This window comes from Mustela erminea, chromosome 19 (assembly GCF_009829155.1).
Source record: "Mustela erminea isolate mMusErm1 chromosome 19, mMusErm1.Pri, whole genome shotgun sequence".
In the NCBI taxonomy this organism is placed as follows: Eukaryota; Metazoa; Chordata; class Mammalia; order Carnivora; family Mustelidae; genus Mustela; species Mustela erminea.
In genome coordinates, this window is record NC_045632.1 from 56,449,944 (window position 1) to 56,474,300 (window position 24,357).

The following is a 24,357-nucleotide window of genomic DNA, read 5'->3' on the forward strand; positions in this document are numbered from 1 at the left end:
TAAAAAGGAAGGGTTCAATTTGTCCAAAATTTTGGGGTCAGAAACCTCACAGAAGGTTGTGGAAACAGTCCAGACTATGGGAGACTCAGGAGGTCAGCTGCAGCAATGCCTTCTGCAGCCTCTCCTGACAGCGGAAAGCCGTAAAGGATATTATTAGGTCAACCAACAAGACTCGAACAGACAGTAGATTAGACTAAAATGTTGCATCGACGTTAAATGTGGTGATGTTGACGGCTGTACTGTGTGGTTTTGTAAGAGAAGATCCTCGCTCTTAGGAGAGAGACCCCCCCAACCCCCCCGAAGTATTCCAGGGTCTCCTTGCGCTCCCCCTTACAACGAAGGAGGTAATTTACCTTCGAGCTTCCTCTCCTTTTATTTTTTGGGTGAATCACGGATTCCGTTGAGAATCTAAGGAAATCAGCTGACAGCTGACACTCTGAAACCCACGTACCATACATGCTTTGTTGCCTATCCTCTCCGGAGGCTCCCAGGCCCTCTTGGAAAACTCCCGGCTTAAGAATTCTTGGGCTGATGTTTTTCTGACATACCTTCTAGGGCTACATTCTAAAGTTATTGATTTTTTTCTTTAAGGTTTATTTATTTGAAAGAGAGATTGAGCACAAGCAGTGGGAAGGGCAGAGGGAGAGAATCCTGCAACAGACTCCCTGCTGAACACGTCCCAGGGCCCTGGGATCCCATCTCCCATGTCATGACCTGAACCGGAACCAAGAGTAGGACGCTCAACTGACTGAGCCACTGGGGCGCCCCTCCATTCTAAAGCCCCCAAAGGACCATGATGTAGTCAACTTACTCTCAAATGATCCAGAAAAATCTACTATTTATATATAATAATAATAATAAACAGTAAGTGATAAAGCAAACAGCAAAATGTGTTTAAAAAAAAAAAAAGTGTATTCAGGTAATCGTATGTATGCACTGTTTTTGTTCTCCCGACTTTTTTTTCTTTGACGTTTCCCAAATAAAATGTTAAAAAATCAAAAATCAAAAGACAGTTGCCTGGTGACTAGGAGTCATGCTGTAAGTGGGGCCCATTGTTAGCGCAGCAATATGAGGAAAAGCAGGCGGGTTCAGTGCCCCTGGGTGAAGGGCAGGCCCAGACCCTTGGCCTGGCGCTTGCGGGCCTCGGGTGGGGGCGGGGAGCCCAGATGAGTGGCTAGGAAGGGGGCTGGCAGCTGGTAGCAGAGATCTCAGTGAATTTCTATTCAAACTGGAACGATTAGTGATGTTTGCTAAGGGAGCAGCTCTGTGGATAGTCAGGGACCACGGTTTTTTATTTTTGAGGTTTTTTGTTTTTTTGGACCTCTCTTCTGGTTTCTTACCTGCCCCTCCATGGCATAGACTGTAGCAGTGAACTCTGCTTCCCAGAATCACACACTGTCCAAGCCCAGAGGGACTTTAATAGTCATCGGGTCCAGCCTCTCCAAGGGATCAGTGAGAAAAGGAAGTGCCAGTGAAATCAGTCGCCTTGTCCACTGTCATGTGACAAAGGGTGACAGCTGGTGCCAGAGGTACCCCGAGACAAGTCTGCTTACTGTGTTCAGGGTATCAGGGCAAACTCATATTCTTGTTATCCTGTTGTCTTGAATATTTTCTTTGAGAACTGTTTCAGATGAGCCTAAAAGCTGAGTGTTCTGGGGAAATCAGGATGCTTGGATCTAACTAAGTAAACAGGCTATGTGACCTTGGGCAGGTGGCTTTCCCTCTCTGAGTCTTGGTCCCCCCATCTTAAAATATGAGAGGTTATTTATTAACATAAATTATTATCCTCTTATAGGGGCCACGGATTCCTTTAAGGATCTGATAAAAATTGCTGGACCCCTTTTCGAAGCCGGGCACTTTGAGATGCACATAACCTCCAGGTTCACAGATCTCCTCATGGAAACTCTCGTCTTAGATGGTATTCTGGTGAGCTGTCCAGTTACCCATTTCTCAGATCCCGTAACCCATCAGACTAGAGTCAGCGGGTGGAGCCCCCTTTGCACCATCCATCCCCAAGTCACTTCTTGGGCTCAACTCTGCTTAGAGAGATGGTGAACCAACACTTAAAAGTTATCCAGATGTTAGCCACAATTGTGGTGAGCACAGAGTAATGTATAGACTTGTCCAATCACTATGTTTTACACCTAAAACTAATGTAACATTATGTGTCAACTGCACTTTAATAATAACAATAATAATAATAATAAAGTTGTCTGTGGGAGCCACCTCCATGACACGACACGAAATTGCTTGAAGCAAAGGGTCCTTTACTCTTTGCCTTCGACTGGAAAATTCGACTTTTGGCTGCAGTCCTGCCCGTGGACCTCAGAGAAAACAAGCCTTCCAGGGACTGGCAAGACTCCTTTCAGCCAATGGGTATGAAGAGACTGCCTGGCAACTCGCTTGTCATCACTATCCTATCCAATCAGCATGAAGTTTGGAAAGCCGGCTAGACAAATTCTACTTAGACCAGTCCCTGCGGCTATTATCCAGAAGAAAAAAAAAATTGAGTGTTTAATTAAGCCCCATATGCAAGCAATCAATTCCAGTTTTTCTCTTCTATTTGGTAGAATTTCCACTGGGTGTGTATTAAGACACTATAGTCTCTTAACGTTGGCGATGGGCTCACCTAGGCTTCTTCCAGTCCTGGCCCGCTTTTGTTCAGATGGCTGGGATGTGAACCAGAGGAGAAAGCAGATGCTTGGGTGCAAGCCATCACAGGATGGGCAGAGCTGCAACGAGGAATTATTGCACCAGGCAACGCAGCACGGGAAAAAGGCCTCCAATCAGAAGAGGGAGGACCAGGTGTGCGGGTCTTCCGCTGACTCTTGAGGCTTGTTCCTTGGTTCTGGGGTAAGATCTCCACTTCTGTCCAAGGGACCCTGACTGGAGGTGGGAGAGTGTCTAGAAATTCTCACGTTCTTTTCAAAAGCATTGCTTGCAAAGGTTTTACCTTACGATGCAGAGCCCTCTACCCACAGAGCAGCCCCGAGGGTCTTGCTGGAGCTCCAGCCAGAAAATCACAGATCCAGCCGAAGCCCCACACTTGACGGAAGGAAAGGAGCCAAGGGCACACAGAGAGTGAAAATCTGGGCCTGAGTGAGCAAGTAGGTCCTGAGCAACCGAAGCTCAGAGTGACTCTGCTATTTGCTTCCTGGGGCGGGTGGCACGGGGTGGGAATTTTATAAGGGGTAAGGGCTTCCCTTGCGTGTGACCACCGGGCCACTGTGCAAAGAGCTTCCTTGGTGAAACATCAGTGTGGGAAGGACTGGGGTCGGCCTGCTGATTTGGGGGGCTAGGGAGATGGAGACATGTACCCCCCTGGGTAGGAGGGTACCCAGGGGAGTGAAAGGGAATGGGAGCTGCCCATAAGGTAAGGCGAGCTTGCGGCTAGACACTGGTGCGGGCTGCTCCCCGGGGCCAGAGCTGCCGGCACGCTGCCTGGTATTACAGTCCAAGGGAGGCATGAACCTGGCACTTAGCAGGCCTGTGCTAAATGCTAGCGGAATGAATGAAGCATGGGCAAGCGGTCCCCAGGGATGAAACGCTGACATGCTCACACACAAACCACATCAGATCTGCCCGTCCCTGACTGCCTCAGCACCTGTGACCCAGGCCACCTCCTGTAGTGGATTTCTAGTAATACGAGGGGGGAGCCCCTTGTAGCCTGTCTGAGCTGCCCAGTCTCTGCCCAGGTGCTGCGGGGGGCATCATCTGTAGTCCAACCACATCACCGCATCTTCCAGCATCTACCAGAATGCCCAGATCCTCCACTCAGCCCGCACAGCCCACCGCCTTCCCATCCCTACCCCCTTTCCAGCTTCAGCTCTCCAAACATCCCTCCTCATGGGTCTCCGTCTCAGGAGTCATTGCTCTGGTCTCACTGCCTTGATCTTGAACAGCTTGGTCCTGCACCTGCTTCCTCACTGGCTGCAAAGGGCTGAGTCTGTCCATGAACCAACAGATACTAGACAAACATATTTCAGTGTCAGTGGAGGAATTACTCTCTGGCGACAAGAGGTCTGGAGAGGCAGCAAGGGGCAGACCCCAAGGCCGCCCCCACGTCGGCATTGAAGCTCTCCTGCATCCTCGGTGGCTTAGCTGAGGGCAGAAAGCCAAGGTCTCGGCAGGGCTGGAGGAGCCAGCCGCAGGAACGGTTCTCTCAAGGGCCGATGCAGTGCCCTGCAAGGGTTAGCCTCAGTCAAGGCTAAGAACTGGACGACTGGAGAATGTTTCCTACCAAGAGTCCAGTTGGCCAAGGAGGGCCGGCTGTGCTGGCAAGGGGCAATCCTGCCCAGGTCCCAGCCCCACTAGGAAAAATGGGCACCGGCTCCCAATGTAGGGTTTAACACAGAGGCCAGTTCTGCCTTCTTGGCTGAGAGCTTCCAGAGCTAGGGAGGAGGGAACGGCATTAGGAAAATGCCACTGGCCGTGGGGAGTGCAAAGAGGACATACTGATCCCTGTTGGAACCTATGATACGGGGTTGGGTGGGGAGATCTGATCAGAAGGGTTTGCAGGGACTCACCCCTCCAGCTCCTGGTGATAGGGTGGCCCTGGAAAGAGAGTCTTGGGGAGGAATGGAGCTCTGTAGGCTCAGTTCTATGGGTGTCTGGAACCCAGCCTGGGGTATGGGAGACCTCAGGGGAGGAAGAAGAGTGGAGGGCGGCTGAGCTTACAGAAAGAGTGGATGTTCCAGGTGATGGGCACAGAGAAAGGAAAAAGCAAGGAGCCTCAGTAAGATCAGCAGGAACCGTGGTGGCCAGTGGGGTCAAGAATCCCAACAAACAAACACCGGTGGCTTTGAGCCCCTCCTAGCTTGGGGAGCCCCCCCTGGGGCCCTAGAAACATCCCAGCGGGTGGTCTACACCGTGGCGTTCTCCAGCCCCGTGGGTGGTGATTTGCGCGGTCCTGCCCTTTTCACCACGGGTTTAGAGTTAAACGTATTTGGCGGGCAAGGCGGGTCCCTCGGGGGTCGGGTCGTCCACGTCACTGAGAAGCTCGTGTTCGCTGGCGGAGGCGGCCGCTTGCAGGTGGCGGAGGCGCGCGCGGAGCCGCTCCTGCTCCTTCTTGAGCTCCAGGTAGGAGTGCGAGAAGGTGTGGAAGATGGACGTGGCCGGGAAGGCCATGATGAGGATCCCGCTCAGGATGCTGCTGAGGGCCACCATCTGGCCCGGCACGCTGCGCGGGACCATGTCCCCGTAGCCCACCGTCGTCATGGAGATGACGGCCCACCAGTAGGAGGCCGGGATGCTGGTGAACTCCAGGACCCGGCCGGACTCGTTCTCCGCCACGTAGACCAGCGGGGAGAAGAGGGTCACGGCCACGCAGAGGAAGAGGAGGAGGAGGCCGAACTCGCGCGTGCAACGGCGCACGGTGAGGCCCAGCGTCTGCAGCCCCAGCGAGTGGCGCGCCAGCCGCATGACGTAGAGGATGCGCAGGGCCCGCAGCACGCGGAGCGCCAGCCCCACCTTCTCCAGGTACGAGCCCCCGCCGGGCCGCTCGCCGTCCTCCCGGGGCTCGCCGGACACGGCCAGCGACACGTAGTACGGGGAGATGGCCAGGATGTCGATGATGTTCAGGGGCCCCTGGAAGAACTGGCACTTGTCCCGGGCCTGCACGAAGCGCAGACAGAACTCCAGGGAGAACCAGGCCACGCAGACCGTCTCCACGATGAAAATGTAGTAGCACTTCTGCGAGCACTCACCCTGCGGAGGCGACAAGAGGCAGGAGGAGAGTGGTGGGCAGCAGCGCTGGGTAAGGGGGGGAGTAGCCACGCCCAGAAGCCACTCCGGGGGTCCCTAGTGATATTGATATCACACATCAGTATCCATCTGTATCAATACGGATTCCATATCTATTCTATATATACTACATGGTCTTTCTCTATATTTGTATATTATCTATTATCTATGTATTGCGATTGAGCTGTGTGTGCCGCAGACTCTCAGCGGTCCACCCATATCCCCTTCTTATAGAGCTCTCGAGTTATGGCCCGTCAGCTCAGCCAGGGACCACTCTTTCCAGTCTCCATGGCAGTGAGGTGTGTAGCCAAATAACTAAGAACCCACCCACAAAATGTGAACAGAAGCGCTGTGTGCTACATCCCGTTTCTGGACTTGGGATGTTGGTGTGAGTTCTACACTTGCTTCTTCAGTGTCTGCTTGGACAACCCCCATGACCCAGAACCCCAGCTTAGAACCTACAGACTGGACCAACGCCCCACGGGAGGATGGAGCGGGAAGGTGGAAACAATCCTGGGTCTCAGGTGAGAGCTGTCAACTCTACTTGATCCCTCTTTGCAAGAGAAATCAACATCAATTATTTGTTGTTGTTGGTGGTGGTTTTTATTCGGGGTGCAGGGGCAGTAGAAGGAGAGAGAGACTCTCAAGCAGACTCCATGTCCAATGCAGAGCCCAAAACAGGGTTCCATCTCACACCCCTGAGATCACGACCTGAGCTGAAGTCAAGAGTGGGTAAGCCGTTCTATCTTGGGGCCTCTTTGTTACAGCAGCCAACCTTCACCTTCACTAGTATAAACCCCTTTTGTGTACTGTTCCTGCTCGCTGTCACTTACACCTCGCAGCGATGCTGTGAGCAGGCGGTGTGACCCCATTTCATGCCCAGGACATCGTTCCCAGCAGTAAAATGACTTCCCTGAGTTCACATACAGAGCTGATGGCCTCTCAGCCACTCTATGCTATTTTGTAACTTTGTAGCTTCCTTCCTGCCTTCCCTCACTCATTCATCCAACAATAAAGCATGGAGGGCTCACCTGTGCCGGGCTCCTAGGGTCTGGGGGAAAAGTAATAGAGAAGCAGATGTCCTTTCTGGGAGCGTGGGGGCTGGTAGGGCAGAGAGGGCTCCCAGATCCCTGGGACAGCCCTGTGATGTGTGACCACACTTGTTCACACAGGGTCTGTTTCCCTCCAGGGACCACAGCTAGATGAGGGCTGCTGTGGATTCTCGGTTGATGTCATTCATGCTCTGTGCCTGGCTCCCAACAGAAAATCCCACTAGCCCCTGTGCCCCTCAAAGTGTGGTCCTTGAACCCAAAGCATCAGACTCTCCTGAGATCTTCTAAGAAACACAGAATCTTGGGCCCTACGCCATCCTTAAGGAACCAGAATTTGGATCTTAACAAGACTCCCTAGTGTTCAAGTGCTCATTGAATTTGAGAAGCTCTGGTCTAGTGCAGTAGTTCTCAGCTTTGGCTGCACATTAGAATCATCTGGGGGCTTTGAAAAACCCCCAATATCTGGGCCAGGACCTCAGAATTCTAATTTAGGTGATCAAGGTTTGAATCTGAGCAGTAGAATTTTCCAGAAGTACCATAGATGATAGTTCTAATCCAAAGCCAGGGTTGAGAACTTGACTCCAAATATTACACACACACACACACACACACGCATGATGGATGAGTGAAAGAATGACCAAAGCCAGTTTCCTGATGGAAATGCAAGATGTTGACAACTGCCGCTTTCTTTGGATTAAAAACCTCTGAAGTGGAAAAAGAAATTATTTCCAGTGCCTGGGCCCACGGGAATACTGAACTGAAATGAAATGCTCTTTATGTCTGGCCGCTGGAGGAAGAGAAACAGGTGTTCTACCCCCATCTCAACGTGCCTGTCTATGTCTGTGACTCGGCTTCAAATCCCGCACTTCCACTTACTCTGCAGACTCACCCACTGGTTACAGACAGAGCCTGACTGGTCAGGATAAGGGCGACAATACCCTTCTCTTGCTGGATTTTACAGGAAGGGGAGGAACTTCTGCAACACACGAGACCTCTTTGCCAGGACCACATGGGGTTTTGGTTCAGCATCGAAGTGTTCAGGAGTTTTGGACCCTGACTTCCCACTCCTGCTGTACCCTTGCTGTGTGACCTTGCAGCAGTCACTTTCCCTCTCTGTGCTTCAGTTTCTAATGAAGAGGTGTTTCTATTAGGTATTTCTAATACAGAACCGGTATTTCTCAAAGCTGATTCGGTACACCCCGCATAGAATCTCCCAGAGGGCTTGTTACAAATGCAGAGCCTTGGATTCTCATCACAAAATCCAAGGAATCTGCATTTTGGCAAGCCTTCTGGCTGGCTCCGAGGCACCTGGAGGTTTTTCAGACTCTGGGCCAGACTGTTCCCTACTAGGCCCCTCTTGTCACTGACATTCTGGGAGTTTCCCCCTTGGCTTAAGGATTCCTGGTAGCCTGGGAATAAATAACCTTTGGAGACCAGTGACCCAGTAGCTCAAGAAGGTGACTTCTGAGAGGTAGGGAGGGCTCTGCGGGTCCTCCCTCTGCCTCCGGGCGGGGATTTGGCTATTCAAGGCATGCACGACCCACAACCCACGTCCCTCCTGCCTGGCCTGCCGGCCACCTCCCAGCACTGCTGCAATCCCTCTCCCGCATCACCACTGTGCATCACTCGCTCAAATCCTGCAGCCACGCTCCCAGCGCTGGTCCTCCCAGAGATGCCCCGTTCGCGGCAGGGATGGATGAGGCCCCAGCCCAGGAAGGAATTCCCAGGCCAGCCATGGTTGGAGGAGAATAGGAGGGAAATTAAAAACGGACGCTCCTGGTGGTATTTTGTTGGCAGAGTGAATAACTAATTCTGGTTTGCCCACAGCTTTCCTGCTTTGAGCACAGAAAGTAAAGTCCCCGTCACCAGAGCCCCTCAGTTCTGTGCAAACAGGGACCGGTGTCACCCCTCCTGGTGGGTCTTGTCCCGGCAGGAAGAGGTCTGCTCTGACTCCTTCATACGCAGCGAAGGACACCAGTCAGGTCCACGAGACCAGAGGGTGAGCAACACCACACAGTGGGGCTCCCACATGGCACGCGGGGCCACGACAGCCCGACGCAGGAGATGTGCTCTGTGTTTCCATCTATGTGACATTCGAGATGGTGGACCCAATCATCGTCCCAGCGGCCACCTCTGGGTGGGTAGGGTTCCGCCATGAAGGAACATGAGAGAGCTTTCTGGGGGAATGGGAGTTTCCTACATTAAACAAGGATGTGGGTGACGCGGGTGCCTAAGTGGTTCCGCTGTCCAGTTAAGATCTGTGCATTTCATCGTGTGCACATTTCCCCTGTCGCATTGTAAAATGAAACAGAAATGAACAACAGTAATAATGAGTGATCGGGGTGGGGAGGGGGTCGGGGGAGAAAGAACAGGAGTGACTCATTGTGGAAACGGAGTCATGGGTCCTCGGAAGTTCAACACTATTCCATTCACTTTGTGAATGTCTGGCATTTTCCACCATGAAAAGTTAAAAAAAATGAATCGGTCAGAAATCAAAGGACAATCAGTTGCCACTCCGCACCCCCCGGGAAGGCTGCGAGTGTCAAGACAGAAAGTCGCAAGTGTCGGTGACCTCCACCGTTCTGGTGGGAATCGAAATGGCGCAGCTGCTGTGGAAAACAGGTTGGTGGCTCCCCCCAAACTGAACATGTGTTGGGCGCCTGGGTGGCGTGGTCGGTTGAGTGCCCGACTCTGGGTTTCAGTTTCAGGTCATGGAGTCTGCATATGACTCTCTTGCCCTCTCTCTCTCTGACCACCCCCCCCCCAATAAAATAAATCTTTAAAAAACATTTTTTTAAGTCCAACACACGTTGGCCATATGACCTGGAGGACCTGAAAAGATCCATCCCCCCAAAAACTTGTCCGAGAACGTCCACAGCTGCGTCATTCCCAGCAGCCAAAAGCAGGATCAACGGAAATCCCCATCAACTGATGAATGAATGACCAAAATGAGCTCTATCTACATGATGGGATATTACTCAGCCCTAAAAAGGAAGGACTGACACGTGCTAGAGCCTGGGTGAGCCTTGACAACCTTCTGCTCCATGAAAGAAGCCAGACCCCAAAAGCCAGATGCCGCGTGGTTCCATTTATAGGGAATGCCCAGAGAAGGCAACCCGTGGGGACAGAAGTACGTGGGTGGTTTCAGGGGCTGGGAGGATGGGGGAGAACGGGGAGCACCTAGAAGTGGGAGCAGAGTTGCTTTGTAGGAGGATGAAAATGCTCTGGGACAGAAGTGATGGTCGCACAAACGTGCACTAAAACCATGGATGTGGGCACTTTAAAAGGGTGCCTGTTAGGATGTGAATTATACCTTAATAAGAAGCCAGGGCCCAAGCCCGCGTTGACCAGGTCGGCTGGGTGAGGCACTGAGGGGTCCCACAACTTTGTCCCAACCCTTTTCTCAAAGCTTGGGAGTGGGGTGACTCAAGGGCTCTGGGGTCAGAGAACAGACAGGGCTTTCCGAGGGCAAGGCCACTCGCCTTGGGCAGGCTGTCCCATGGATGCTACAGGGACAAGAAGGGCCAGTTCGGGAAACACCATCTGGGAGAGACGTGGGGCCAAGGTCTTGACCTTGGAACTTTTCTCACACCCCAGGACCTTGGAAATAGGGCCCAAATTGGCCACTTCCCATGTCCTGGTAGCTCAGTGCTGGTCTCCAACCACTCAGCAGCTCATGCCTTCTCTTTTCTGCCTGTGAATTCACGCCCAGAGAGGGAGGGAGAGGTCAAGAGAGACAGAGCAGGTGTTCAATCCAAGTGGCCTCTGGTCCAGGGCTGCCTCCTGGCCCTGCTGACTCATTCCTCTTCCCGGCTTCTCCTTGCCCCCAGGAGCCGGGCGTCTCTGCCCTCTCTCCCCTCCGTTCTGCGCCTTCCTGGCCTTCTCCACCCTCTCCCTCCCAGCCGCCCCACTCCCCAGCCCTGGGACACAGAGGCTCTGCAAGTGTAGGCAGGAGGGGTTGGGCACGGAGACAGGGAAGCATGACGAAGCAGGAAGAACAGGGGAACTACCATGAGTCAAGAAAAGTGGGTCCTGTCCTGGAGACGGGGATTACTTCTTGCTGGCCCGCATATAGGGAGTCTAAACTGGAAGCCGGAAAAAAAACCCCAAACTGAAAAACCAGGTTAAGAAGCATTCCCTAGAACAATCATCAAATGTCACTGAACACAGGGAAGCTCCCGGGAGCCCGACAGCTCTTTATGGAGCTGATTCAAGATCCAAGAAAGGGGCAGGGGAGGACAGGCTGGCTCTAGTGTGAGGCTTTTCCTGAAACTGTACCCCCCAAGGGTGGCATGCCGTACCCACACAAGGAGGGCATCGCTCCAGCGAGGGGCCCACTAGTTCCACCTGATCTTTAAAAAATCTGCCTGTGCCTCCCTTCCCTGGGGCCTTCGTGAGATGCTGAAACCACAGACAGGAGGGAAAACGCTTTGCACAGCTGTAATCAGTGTGCATCTCCCACAGCGAGGTCCCCAAACGGCCCCAGCAAACCTCTGGGGCAGGACTAGAATCTAAAGAGGAGGAGGAAGGAATGAAGGCTGAGCCGGCGGGTGGAGAGCGGTTTCTGCCTGTCCCGGCCCCCGCGGGGTCTCTGGCGCAGAGGAGGCCTTGGAAAAGGTTTGCTGAACGCAGGAATGAATGAATGAAGAACGAAACAGAGACGACACCTGAGCCACTGGCTGCCGGCCCTGCCGCTGCCGTCTGGGTTCCCCGGAGCCGGGAGAGGCTGAGGAGCAAAGCAGACGAGCAGGCGGAGGGGTTGGAGGGACGTGAGCAGAGGCCCTAAGGGTGTGTGAACACGGCTGATGGCTTCATGCTGGCAGGAGCACGCTGGGTGGGAATTTTCGGTCCTCAGCACCAGCTTCTGAGTAAGGTGAGGAAACGGAGGCCCAGAGCAAGAGAGGGGCTCATCCGAGGGCAGAGGGTGGAGGGCGGAGCCACGGAGAGGCGGTGCTGGGATTTGAACTCTGCCCTAGGGAGCTAGAGATTTTGAGGTCCCAGGGAGGAGCAGAGACGGAAGGAGAGGTCGGAGGGAGAGGTCAAGAGAGACAGAGCAGGTGTTCAATTCAAGCAGCAGTGACCTTCGGCCTCCCCCAGAGAGAGGGGAGCGCCCTGAATGGCAGAGCTGCCCAGCCGGGCTGGGGAAAGGTGCTGGGAACAAATGGCAGGGGTGAGGGTCATGACAGAGGACGCAGGCAGAGGAAAACACGGAAACGGCAGCACACAGCCCTGCAAGGTGGGATAAACATGATGGATGTTTACAGACCGGGGACTATTACTGGGCCCTAAGAAGGACGGAGCCTGCACACACAACGCCGAGTGATGGAAGCCGGTCCCCCAAAAGCCCAGCACTGAAAGCTGGTGCTGTCCTAAGGAGTCAGGTTTTAGAACCAACTGGTACGTGAGTTCAAATCCAGGCTCTACCGCATCACTAACAGTGAGCTTTGGAAAGGGATAAAACTTGGCCGATCCTCAGTTTCCTCGCCTGTAAAATGGGGCAGTAGTACCCATTTCCCAAGCTATTGCAAGGACTAAGTCCATCAGTCAAATGTCAGCCTCGTGAAGGGCACGTAATAAGCATCAGTTCTTTCTTCCCTTGGGGGACAAGCTCTTCCAAGGAAACCAGAAAAGGCTGGAAGCACCTGGCAGGTGCTTAAGCATTTGGCACGGTCCTTCTTGTCCACACCACCTCCCCCCTCCCCCGTTTTGCTTTACCAACCTCCAGTGCAGACCCTTCTCCCCAAGTACCAAGTTTAATGCATGGGAGGTCGCTGGAAGAAGGTAGGAGAATAAAACCAAAGAAAACCTGCCTCTTCCACCCAGCACGGCACCGTGTCTGATGGAGGAGGTCTGTGGGTCCCAACCCTGGCATGTCTGTCCACCCACGCAGCATTAATTCATCTGAGCAGATGCTGCTGGGCCCTCCAGGCTGACGTAGCCCCCAGGTCTCCTGGCTGGGCCTGCCCCCAGAATCATCTGGCCAGCTGAACATCCCTGAGGGCAAATACGAATTATCAGACACGCTTGGTGCTGGAGAGAACATCGTCTTTTTATGTAAATGGAAGGCACAGTTTTGAAAAAACAAAGACCGCCTCCCCAGCCTCCTGCTTCTCTAAATTACCATCTAAACAGGGAAACATGATTTTTTGGAGGGCAGCACCTCCGAGCCTCTCTCCAGGCAGCAAGCTCACACGGAGGTGGTTTCCGCAAGGTGAAAACGGAGAGATGTATCCTGGGGGTGGGCATCAGCCCCTTTTATCCCAGGAGAAAACGGCAGCCCGGCTCCTGGGCTCAAACTTGGGGCTGCTGGTCCTGCCGGTCTCCTGGTGACCTCTGATTTGATCTCCTGAGTTACCCACCAACCAAGCCTGGGTTTAGACCTTGGGTAATCTGCAAAGCATTAGGCTTTGAGAAGACCTTGTCCCTCTGCACAGTCTAAATCCTGGCTCCCAGGAAATCCCTGAGGTACAGGTTTTTATGGAAATTGAGGGGTCCTTTCCCAGAAGCTCGGATCAAGGGCACCCTTCTGGGGGCGGGGGACGGAAGCTATTTATTTGGTCCTAATTTTTAATTGTAGTGTCCAAGTGTAAATATTTCTGCGAACAAGACTCTTAAATCACATGATTCGGTGCTAAAGGATAAAACAATGTCTCCGTTTAGAGCTACAGTCCTCCCCCTTGGGGAAAAAAAGCTTTTTGAAAGTGGAAAGGTTTTGCTGGGTTTGCTTTAGGACGAAACATTTATAGGTTGCATGAGATACATTTTATTCACTAAATATTTATTGAGCGCCTAGCCTATGTAAGGGGTAGGTTCTCCATCTAAGTCCTTTCTTTCTGGAAAGTTCTCTGATCCTACCATATTGCCCTGGGATATACCTTTAAGGGAAGGGAACTTCTGTGGGTTGACAACGATTATGGGCCATATGCAGGATTCATTATTTTATATATGTGTTCTCTTTATCAGCTCCCTCCGTCTGCCACATTGTTAATTCCATAATTAGGGGAACATAGAGCAGGACAGGAGCAACAGTTTCAATCAGGAAACAAATCCAGTTCTCAGTTCAAAGCTTTCCAGTAAACGTCCCAACGAAAGTTAAGGTCTTATCTCATTTCTCAGACTCCCTGGCCCTTGGGGGTCTCCCACAACTTCCTGGAAAAAGCGTGCAGGAGTAGGCAAGAACACCTTTCTGCTGTTGCCTCCTGGGACAATCACTTGGAAGTTAACTCTTCTCTGAGTTCCCCATGCAGTGAGACTGACTGAGGGGCTCAGGAACCTAGCAACCAGCAGGAATCTTGGCCCTCGTCTGTATTCTTGCTCTCTAACTCCAAGAAAGTTGAAGTCCCCCTGCCCCGGTTTCTCCACCTGAACATGGAGCCAGGATGCCCATGAGAAGGTTGGCTCAAGAAGGCAGGGATTCGGGCCAGGAACAGGGCATGGCACAGAGTAGCTGCTCAATAAACAGGGAATGAGTGCACCCCGTGTGTGAACCCTCACCCGATGTTACCCATTTTACCAGGAAGAAACAGGTTCAGAGAGGTGAAGCAGTTTGCCTGCGGGCACAGAGCTGGGAGCGGCCTACAACACCAGGCAGGGGTAGTTTTGTGAATACCAAGTCCACTAGAGGCAGAGCCACTTCATGACCTTGGTGGGCCTCAAGGCCTTCCCCCCCAATTCCCACAAAAAAAATTAAAACTAAAAATGTTCACAACTGCACCGACCCCTCGACAACAATCGCTTTCTCTGTTGTTTTAGAAGATACTTAGATGTTTACGCGGGCCCTAAGTCTCGGGGGCCCGGGGTGGGCGCGGGGGGCGCGGTCAGGGGCCACTCACCTTGTCCTCTTCCGCCCTCAGCTCGGGCATGGTGCTGACGCACAGGCTGACCGCGGTGGTGGCCACGAAGAGGATGGACAGACAAGCGAAGACCTTGCCGGGGAGCCCCGAGCGCGGGTTTTCCACCATCTCGCGCAGCCCGTGCATGAAGACCCCCCAGCGCGAGGGGTCCCCCGCGGGGCGCCGCACCTCCCGCCGCAGGTGCAGCGTCTCCTGCTGCCGCAGCTCGGCCAGCTCCTCCAGCCTGCGCAGCAGCTCGCGCAGGCAGCACTTCTCCAGGCGCGCCTCCTCGACGCCCCAGTAGGCCAGCTCCTCCCGGAACGACAGCACGCACGTCTCCCGCAGCAGCGCCAGCCTGCCGGCCGCCAGGAAGCTCACAATCATGCCGAAGGCGCTGGGGCTGCGGTCGAAGAAGAACTCCTGGTTGTCCTCGTCGTAGTCGTCGCAGAGCTGCGCGATCTCCTCGTGGCTGCGGCACAGCCGGAGCCTGCTCAGGCGGCTCAGCGGGAACTCGTCCAGGGTGCTCCAGGGGAGCACGTACCGCCTGCCCCCGACGTTGACCAGGATCTCCTTCTTCAGGTCGGCGGCCGGGGACGCGTCCAGGGCGCCCACCCTGCGCGCCCTCCGGTAGTACAGCCCCTTGGCGGCGGGCCGCGGCAGGCGGCCGGGCAGGAGCGGGCTCAGGGGGCTGCAGGAGCCCTGGCGCAGGTGTCCGGGAGGCAGGCCCCTGGCTCGGAAGGGGGTGGGCATCGCCGGAGATGGCCTGCACCCGGGGGAGGGAGGGAGGCAAGACAACGGAGAGAAATCAGCCTCCCACAGGCGTCCTTGACAGCACGCTGCTAATGCATCTTTCCTTTTTCCCATCTTCCACCCAACTCAGACTTCCTGAGCACCCATTAGGCACCCGGTGTCTACCTGTGACCGGAAGGAGATGACAGCATCCCTTCCCTGGTCGGAGCTGTGTCACTCCCGGGCTCTGTGGGAGCTTAACTCTGTGGCTTAACCTCTCTGATCTCAGCGTCATTCATGCCAAGGACAAGACTTGTACCACTCTCAGAAGGTACAGTTGGTAAAAGAGAGCTTCCTCGTGGCAGAGTTTCTTGGGTTCCAGGCCAGGTTCTGATCCCTTAGGGACGGTTGGCACAGGGGGCCACTCAGCCCCTCTAAGCCCTTTGCCTCATCCTACAGGGGCTGAGGTAGTCTGACGACCCACCTCACTGGGCATGGGGAGGGTTACGTGTGGTAACACACAGGAAGCGTTTATTCGGAACACTTCTAGATGCTTCTGAGATGCCAGGCACCGACCCACATGCTTCCTGCATGCTAACTCACCCCAGCACCTCCACAAGGGAAACAGTAGCATCCCCATTTCACAGATGAGGAAACGGAGGCCCAGAGAGGTTAAGTCACAGAGAATGTGACGGTGTTTGGCACAGCTCTGCCTCTCAGGAGCAGCTCCACAGTGATCTTTTTTTTCTCTCTCTCTCTTTTTTAAAGATTTTATTTATTTATTTGACAGACAGAGATCACAAGCAGGCAGAGAGGCAGGCAGAGAGAGAGAGAGGGGGAAGCAGGCTCCCTGCTGAGCAGAGAGCCCGATGTGGGGCTCGATCCCAAGACCCTGAGATCGTGACCTGAGCCAAAGGCAGAGGCTTTAACCCACTGAGCCACCCAGGTGCCCCACCACAGTGATCGTGTTTCCTTCCTCCTTTGGAGGACTTGGCCCTCCTCCGTGTTCCGGGGCACTTGCCTCAGCCACCCTTGTTGTGTAACCTCGAGCCAGTGACTGCCCCTCTCTGGGCCTCGGTCTTGTTATCTGCACCGTGAAGGGGCCTCTAATGCTCTCTCCACTTCAGAACTATTTGAGGTCCTTGACTGTGGATACGAGGTTTAGATGGAGCCCATGCATTTAAAAAACCATCTCCCCAGCCTTGTCCTCCTGGGCACCCTGCAACCTCGTCACCCTGCAACCACTTCCTACACCCTTCATTCCAGCCAGAGCTGTTTCCAAGGCATCTATAACCTTACATGCCGATCGGCACTCCGATCCAGGGAGGAACTCAGCCGCTGAATGGAAATCAAAGTTCTCGATTCCGAGCCCGCTGGATTCCGGCAGGCAGCGAGGAGTTGAATCACAGCCCATGCGTTTCACACTTGCTCACCACACAGTGTTACTCTGCATATGCATTCCTTCCTTTACAACGTATGGCCAGAGGAAGAGGAACCGCCTGCAGAGCAAACACTCTTCTGAAATCTGGGGAGACCCTCCTGAGTGTTCTCATCTTCCGAGAGCAAACCCCCAGACCCAGGGAGCTGAAGTGACTCGTCCAAGGTCACACGGCAAATCTGAGTCTAACCCAGGACTCTGTCTCCCAGCCTGGGGCTCCTTCTAGAACACCACTTCTCCCGCCCCCCACCCCCGCAAATCCTTTTGCCCTGTCTGCATTCACTGCACAAACCCAACTTTGTGATCCACTGCCCCCCTCCAACGGCCGACACTCAAAGCTCTGCCCAGAGCTCAGGAAAGGTACTCTTTCAAAGCAACCCTTGGACAAGGCTGTTCACAGCTGCCCGCAAGCCCCCAGCCCTGCAGCAAACTCGAACTTCTTCCCCCTGAAGTTTGACTCACCTTCCTGTCTCAGGGAGCCCTTTTCCAGCTGTTTCTCTGCCGGGCCGGGGGAGCCTGCGTCTCGATGGCCAGTGGAGAGATGGGCTCGCGGTGGAAATGCAGCAGAAGAAAAGAAAAATTCCAAACACGGCAGTTTCTGGCAGAGTTAGTTTCCAACCTCTCTTCCCTTGCCTCTTCCTGAAAGTACATTCATTCCGCATCTCTCTCCAGCAGCTGCGGAACAGCCCTGGGGCAGCGGGCTGGGGTTTTTACAAGGACCGGGAAGCCCCTGCTCCCCGGGAGAGGTGAGAGTCCGTGGGGGTTCGTGCTGGGAGGGAGCCAGCCGGCTGGGCTCTGCGCTCAGAGCCCCACAGGGACAGCCGGCGTGGTCCTGCAAGAGAGGCGGGGGCGGGGGTGGGGGGGAATGGGAATGGCTCAGAAATAATCTCTCCATCACCAGGCTGCCGAGAGCAGCAGCAGCCGCCCGGCTCTGCCAACTGCCTGGGAGGCGAGGAGAGCTGTCCTTCCCTCTCCTCCAAGGAGGAGCCTCCCTCCGAGGGAGCAGAGGGCAAGTTGGGACCGGGACGTCTGCAGCTACCTGTCCCCGTACCTTGGAAGCTCCCTGGGTGGGGGGTGCTGATGATGGGAAGGTGCTCAGGGAAAGGCTGCCAGAGGAACTCTCCTGCTTCTCACCAGCCGGGGGATAGGCTCAGTCCGAGAAGCCCAGAAGCCAAGTGCGCTGGGTGGGAGCTCCAGAGGAGGAGGGGAGGGGTGAGTGTGGAGGCACCTCCCCCCCCCCCCATCCCCTGCTCCCATGTGAATGGCTCTGTGACCTTGGGCAGGTCCCTTGGTGCCTCTGAGCCTCAGTTTCCTTGTTTGGAAAATGTATGGGAATGAGAAGGGTTCAGAGAGATCCTGTTGTGGGTCCGGCTTCCCAGTTGGTGAAGAGGAAGAGGCACCGTTTCGAAACCTGGGTCCTAGCCTCGGCTCTGCACCACCTTGCTGTGTGTCCTTGGTCAGTCCCTTCCCCTCTCTGGGCCTCAGTTTTCTCACTGGTCAGATGAGGACAGTCATAGCCGTGTTGGTGCAGAGCAGTCTTCCCCTGTAGGTGCTTGATGTACCTTGGCTCTACTTAATTTTCTTAAGAGGTTCTGGGGCCTGGTCTCTTGGCTTCCGAAGGTGAGTTATCATCCGTTCCGTTTTGCAGATGAGGCCTGGAGGTCCAGGCCAGAGGTTTGCTCAAGGTCACCTTGCTAGTTGGAATCTGCACATGGCAGAGACTTTGAGCTCTGATGCCAGGGTTTGGGAGTGGAGATGGTCCAAGCATGGGCCTTTCACAGCTACCTGGGGGGTGGCAGCAGCTGGTGGCTTCCGTGGGCTCTCCGCGGCCTGGGCCACGGGGATAAAGCCAGGCAGGAGCAGAGGGGCCAGAGAAAGACAGGTGGTCGAGGGTAGTAGCTTTCACATTGCATTGTGTGAAACCCAGGCGTTCCGCAGCAATGACTACGGGGACTGGGGTGAGGGTGACAAAGGGTAGGACACGGGGGAAAGACTCTCTTCTTCAATGTGGCCACTCCTTTCTGACTGGTTTCCCATAATGAGTGTGTCTAAGTGTGATTCCCCAAATCCCTGGGCCCCCCATGGCCCAGTCTTCACACTGTGTCCACTCAGGGAGCCTCCCGGGCACCTGTTAGTGATAGACACGCTCTACGCCCTTCCCCTGACTCCCCAATTCTCTCGGACTCCAGGGCTGCCCCCATACGTCTCCTAAATCAGACTCCAAAATGATCTTTCTAGTTCATGCTGGTTTTTTCCCCTCCTCTCTCAATTGATCTCACCTTAACCTCTGGCTTATTGCCCTCAGCTTCTCAGCTCTCTTTGCGTCTGGAGTGTGTGGGTTCCAATGAAGAATCTTTTTACTGGGGCGCCTGGGTGGCTCAGTGGGTTAAAGCCTCTGCCTTCGGCTCAGGTCATGATCCCAGAGTCCTGGGATCAAGCCCCACATCGGGCTCTCTGCTGAGCGGGGAGCCTGCTTCCCTTCCTTTCTCTCTGCTTGCCTCTCTGCCTACTTGTGATCTCTGTCAAATAAATAAATAAAATCTTTTTAAAAAAGAATCTTTTTATTGTATTTATTATTATTATTATTATTATTATTTTAAAAGAGAGAGAGAGAGAGGGAGGAGAGGGAGCGAGAGAATCTTAAGCAGGCTCCATGCCCAATGCGTTGTCAGACACGGGGCTCGATCACACAACCCTGAGATCATGACCTGAGCCAAAATCAAAAGTTGGTTGCTTAACTGCCTGAGGCACCCAGGCGCCTCCCTATCAAGAACTTAACACTTCCCTCCTGGGTGAACTTGAGTAAGTTTCTTAACCTCTCTATGCTTCAATTCCCTCATCTTTGAAATGAAAATGGTAGCGCCCCCCCCCCCCACTGATTTGTTGTGAGAACTGAACAAACGAATTTTCACAAGAGTGCCTAGCATGAAGGAAATCTCATTTAAGCTCTTGCTGTTATTATGAGTATTAACTTATGTCCATGTCACACAAGAAAGATTTTGTTTGAAGACAGGAGTTTGAAAAAAACTGATGTTAAATAGGATTTTTTGTTTGTTTGTTTTTAAAGAAAAATGGAGGCGGATTGATTCAGTATAAGTCCCTGAGGTCTCCTAGGGAGGACAAGGGGATAATTGTCTGAGCTCTCATGGCCAGTCCATGGCATAGCCAGGTTCAGCTGGGACTCACAGTCCAGTGCTCCTCCACAGCCTCAGTGCCGTCTCTCAGGGCTGTCGCTTTGCTGGGGCTAGAGGACCTTTGACTTTAGCCTGATATCCAAGCCCACCAGCCCCTGCCTCCAGAGCACTTGTGGAGTCCTTCCCTGTGGCTTGGTCAATTTCTTTCTTTTTTTTTTTTTTAAGAGTTTATTTATTTATTTGACAGAGAGAGATCACAAGTAGGCAGAGAGGCAGGCAGAGAGAGAGGAGGAAGCAAGCTCCCTGCTGAGCAGAGAGCCCAATGCGGGCTCGATCCCAGGACCCTGAGATCATGACCTGAGCCGAAGGCAGCGGCTTAACCCACTGAGCCACCCAGGCACCCTGGCTTGGTCAATTTCTAATCACCTTCTAACTTAATGCCACTGCCTTCTCCCCGCCTTGTTCCTCCCTTCTGGGGAATAGGGAAAGTAGGCTGGCCCCGGCCTTTCCAGCATCCTCCAGCTTTTGGACACAGGACAGCCTCTGGCAGCCCATCCTCTCTCTCTTCTGAAGGACTGCGACCTGCGAATCTTTTTCTGATAAGGGATGGCCCACCGTGCCACCATGTGAATGAGTCTCCCAGGGCTGCTGTAACGGAAAAGAGAAGCACTGTGGCTTAAAATAACACGAATGTATCATCTTGAAGTTCCGAAGGCCAGAAGTCCAATATGGGTCTTCAGGGGCTAAAATCAATGTCTTGTCAGAACCGTATTCCTGCCGGGGAGGGGGGCAATGGGGGAGAATCCATCTCCAGCCCCAGGGGCTGCCCACATTCCTCGGCTGGTGGCCGCCACACTCAGACCTCTGCTTCTGTCCTCATGTCTCCCTCTCTGACCCTCCCGCCTCCCTCTGATAGGGACCCTTGTGATTACATTGAGCCCACTGGCTAATCCAGGATCATCTCTGGATTTTAAGGTCCTTAATTTAATCGCTTGTGCTAACGTTCCTTGTGCCACGTCAGTCACATATCTGCAGGTTCCTGGGGATTAAGATGGGGTCGTCTTAAACTCCGGCCACTGACTCACATCCAGATCAGTGAGATCTGATCGTCCGTGTTTGGGGCCCTACTTATAGGATGGTTTGAAAGCTCCCCGCCGGGATTTAATCATGCAGCCGGGGAGTTGGGAAAGCGTGCTTGACGTCAGGAGTGACACAATCAGGTGTGCGTTTTCCAAAACGCACTTGTGCTCACTCAGGTGCTGCTAGAGGCGGAATGAATCAGTGCAAGCGTTGTCAAGGGCAGTTTGGCACTCTTGATCAAAATAAGCAATGCGGGTGCCCTGTGGCCTACAGCAACGATTTATTCGGCAGAGAAGCGTGTGCAAACATAGACGCATGAAGATATTGGTTACAGCATTGCTCGTGGTAGTAAAGGATTGGAAAGGACCAAAACATCCCCCGTTAAGGGACTGGTTAGGTAGATGGTGGTGGGGAAGGCAAGAGAGAGAGCTCTGCCCACGTTACAAAGAACCCGGGGAGTCTCTGTGAGCCGACCTGTGAGATACATAAAGTGCAAGGTGCAGAACAGATCCTACTGAAGGCGCTGGTTTGTGTAAAAATAGACAAGGGGACCGCGCGTGTGCGTAGAATATGTATTACTCACAAACGAGTAGAAACCTGGAAAACCGGGGTTGCTGCTGGAGAGGGAAACAGAGAGATTCGGAGAAAGGGTGAGAAGGAGAGGGCATTCCTTTTCTCTCTAGATCACGTCGTATTGTTTCATTTTTTAGATCGATGCCGTGTGTTGATTTATTTTATTTTTTAAAAAGATTTTTATTTAGGTATTTGACAGAGAGAGAGGGGGAACACAAGCATGAGCAGGGGAAGGGGAGAAGCAGGCTCCCCGCTGAGCAGGGAGCCCGATGCGGGGCTCGATCCCAGGACCCCGGGATCATGACCTGAGCTGAAGGCAGAGGTTCAACCTGCTGAGCCACCCAGGCGCCCCGCATGTGTTGGTTTAAGAAAATTTTTTTTAAGTTAAAAGGTATCCCAGTACCATTGTAGGGGGCAAGATGGAAGAGTGAGCCTAGGGGAGATCACGGACCCCACTGGAGGGGACTCATCAGTCTCTGGGCCACGGAGGTCATTCAGCGTGACCTCCCTGGGGAAACTGAGGCAGCGCAATATTTTCACGATGGACTTAAAGTCAAAGCACGGTCAGATCTTTTGCTACCGAGAGTCCCAACGTCAAGGTGCTTCCAGGAGCCGGGGGGCTGACACAAGACATGCTGGCTGGGTGCTTCGGGGAGCACAAGCCCTCATCGCATGGAGGTGGCATGTGAGTCCACTGCTGAGTATCTTTTTTTTTTTTTTTTTAAGATTTTATCTATTTATGTGACATACAGAGATCACAAGCAGGCAGAGAGGCAGGCAGAGAGAGAGGAGGAAGCAGGTTCCCTGTTGAGCAGAGAGCCCGATGCGATGCTCAATCCCAGGACCCTGAGATCACGACCTGAGCTGAAGGCAGAGGCTTAACCCACTGAGCCACGCAGGCACCCCAGTGCTGAGTATCTCTACGTTTTGAAAGAAGAGCTGCAATACTGATTTTGAGGCTAAATCTCTCAAATTCTAAATAGTACCAGCCGACTCAGAGGCTGATAAACCACCACACAGATGAACACGCACCTGTGGGACGACCCAGCAGTTCCTGTCCCGGGAGTAAATACCCACAAGAAACCTGTACGCCTGGCTGGAAGGCTGATCCTGACCCCGTTAGCAGCAGACACAGATCGCAATGCCGACCCCCAAGAAGAAGTAAAGCGTGGGTTCCCATGCCAGAATACCAGACCGCAGCGAGAATGCACACACTACTAGCCTTGGCAACCCCTCGAAGAATCTCGCAGTCATTACATTTTGTGAAAGACACAGGAAGAGCAGGGCCAGCTATGACTCTATTGATGGAAAATTCGAGAACGGGCAGAACTAATCTATGGTGATCCTCGTCTGCGCAATGACCTCTGGGGGTGTGAGGCAGGTCCCAAAGGCTGTTCGTGTCCCCTGATCCATTTCCCCCGGGGGATGAGTACACATTGGATTGAATTTGTGCAAGAGACGTGGACACTCTAGTACCTGTGCTGTGTTTAAATGGAAAACCTGGTTTTGTTTTTGTTTTGAATGCCCACGACTGTGGAGGACCCCGTAAGACATGTGGACAGGCTGGATTCAGCCTGGGGCTCCGTGTTATGACCAGGCTGTCACAGAGAATGGCTTTGAAAGGAGCCGGGCTACGCCAGCTCTGTGCCCTTTACCTGGACCGTCCTGCCCCGCCCTCCCTCCCTCCCGCGCTCCTGGAATCCGGATATCCTGGGGATGGAGACAAGTCAGCGGGGAAGGTCAGCGGGGAAGGTCAGCGGGGAAGGTCAGCGGTGCCACCTCCCACTCCCTGTATCCTTTCCGGAAGGGAGGAGTTTAAAAGATGTGCCTGGGTGGCTCAGTGGGTTAAAGCCTCTGCCTTCAGCTCCGGTCTTGATCCCCAGGGATCGAGCCCCACATTGGGCTCTCTGCTTAGCAGGGAGCCTGCTTTCTCCTCTCTCTCTGCCTGTCTCTCTGCCTACTTGTGATCTCTGTCAAATAAATAAATAAAATCTTAAAAAAAAAAAAAAAAAAAGATGTGCTTAAGATATGATGATCCCCAGCAAAAGCTGTAAGCTCTTTTGGAGAGTGAGTCTTTCCTGGGGAAGTTTGTGGAAGCTGTGGGCTGTAGCTGCCCGGGCCATGCCCCCGAGGCCGCTGAGCTCTGGCCACTGAGGTCTTCCTGGTGGAGGAGGGGTTGCTGCCTCCCCGCCAACCCCCTGCTGGAGACGGAACACTATATTTCAAGGTTACAGAGAGGAAGGAGAGCTGGGGCCTCAGCCCCCCACCCCCGCCAGGGCTGATCGCTTTTTGTTACCACATTTTTCACACAGGTGGATAATTTGCAAGACGGGTCCTGTCCCGGCTTGTAATTACTAGCATTTTATCATGTCGACTTTATGTATGAATGCACTGTTTTTTTTACCTGAAGCATTTCCAAGTAAACTAGACACTGTGACATTTCACCCTGAATTCTTCAGCACAGACATCCAGAAAAATAGAGGTAATTTTCTATGGAACCACAAAACCATTATCACATCAAACGCCACTAACAATAATGAACAATTCCCTAATGTCAGCTGATGTCCTGTCCATCATCAGATTTCTGTGTTTCTGAAATGTGAGCTCTTGGCGCTCACAGACAAGATTTTCGCAGCCGAGAGATAGCACGTCTGGTGGTCTGTCCTTCCAGACTCAGACAGAGCAAGGCTAGAGCGCCGAGAATGACCAGAGCATTGTCACCACTGTTGAGCCCCGAACTCTTTCTGTGTACCCCACACTGAACCACATACACATCC

At 53.4% G+C, this 24,357-nt stretch overlaps 1 protein-coding gene across 2 annotated transcripts; it reads right to left on the reverse strand.

Annotated features, from left to right (window-relative positions):
• Positions 1 to 899: 899 nt before the first annotated feature.
• KCNG4 (potassium voltage-gated channel modifier subfamily G member 4) lies at positions 900 to 17,937 on the reverse strand. 2 transcript variants are annotated; one of them, XM_032325004.1, is made up of 4 exons: positions 17,256 to 17,341; positions 16,655 to 16,854; positions 14,627 to 15,389; positions 900 to 5,706 (listed from the first exon to the last, which is right to left on the reverse strand). In XM_032325004.1, coding segments are annotated over exons 2-4 (1,536 nt in total). In that variant the 5' UTR covers positions 16,657 to 16,854; positions 17,256 to 17,341; the 3' UTR covers positions 900 to 4,935. The 2 variants fall into 2 exon arrangements, with proteins under 2 accessions (XP_032180895.1, XP_032180894.1); XM_032325003.1 differs by lacking the exon at positions 16,655 to 16,854 and having other exon boundaries at positions 17,256 to 17,937.
• Between the last annotated feature and the right edge of the window lie 6,420 nt (positions 17,938 to 24,357).

Excerpts from the sequence above, each read along its gene's own strand:
- KCNG4 (XM_032325003.1), bottom strand. The coding sequence starts at position 17,455 with ATGCGGAATGAATGTACTTTCAGGAAGAGGCAAGGGAAGAGAGGTTGG. Across the intron at positions 15,390-17,255 it reads GGGCTCCCTGAGACAGGAAG|GCCATCTCCGGCGATGCCCA; the intron begins GTGAGTCAAACT and ends CCCCGGGTGCAG. Across the intron at positions 5,707-14,626 it reads TGAGGGCGGAAGAGGACAAG|GGTGAGTGCTCGCAGAAGTG; the intron begins GTGAGTGGCCCC and ends TCGCCTCCGCAG.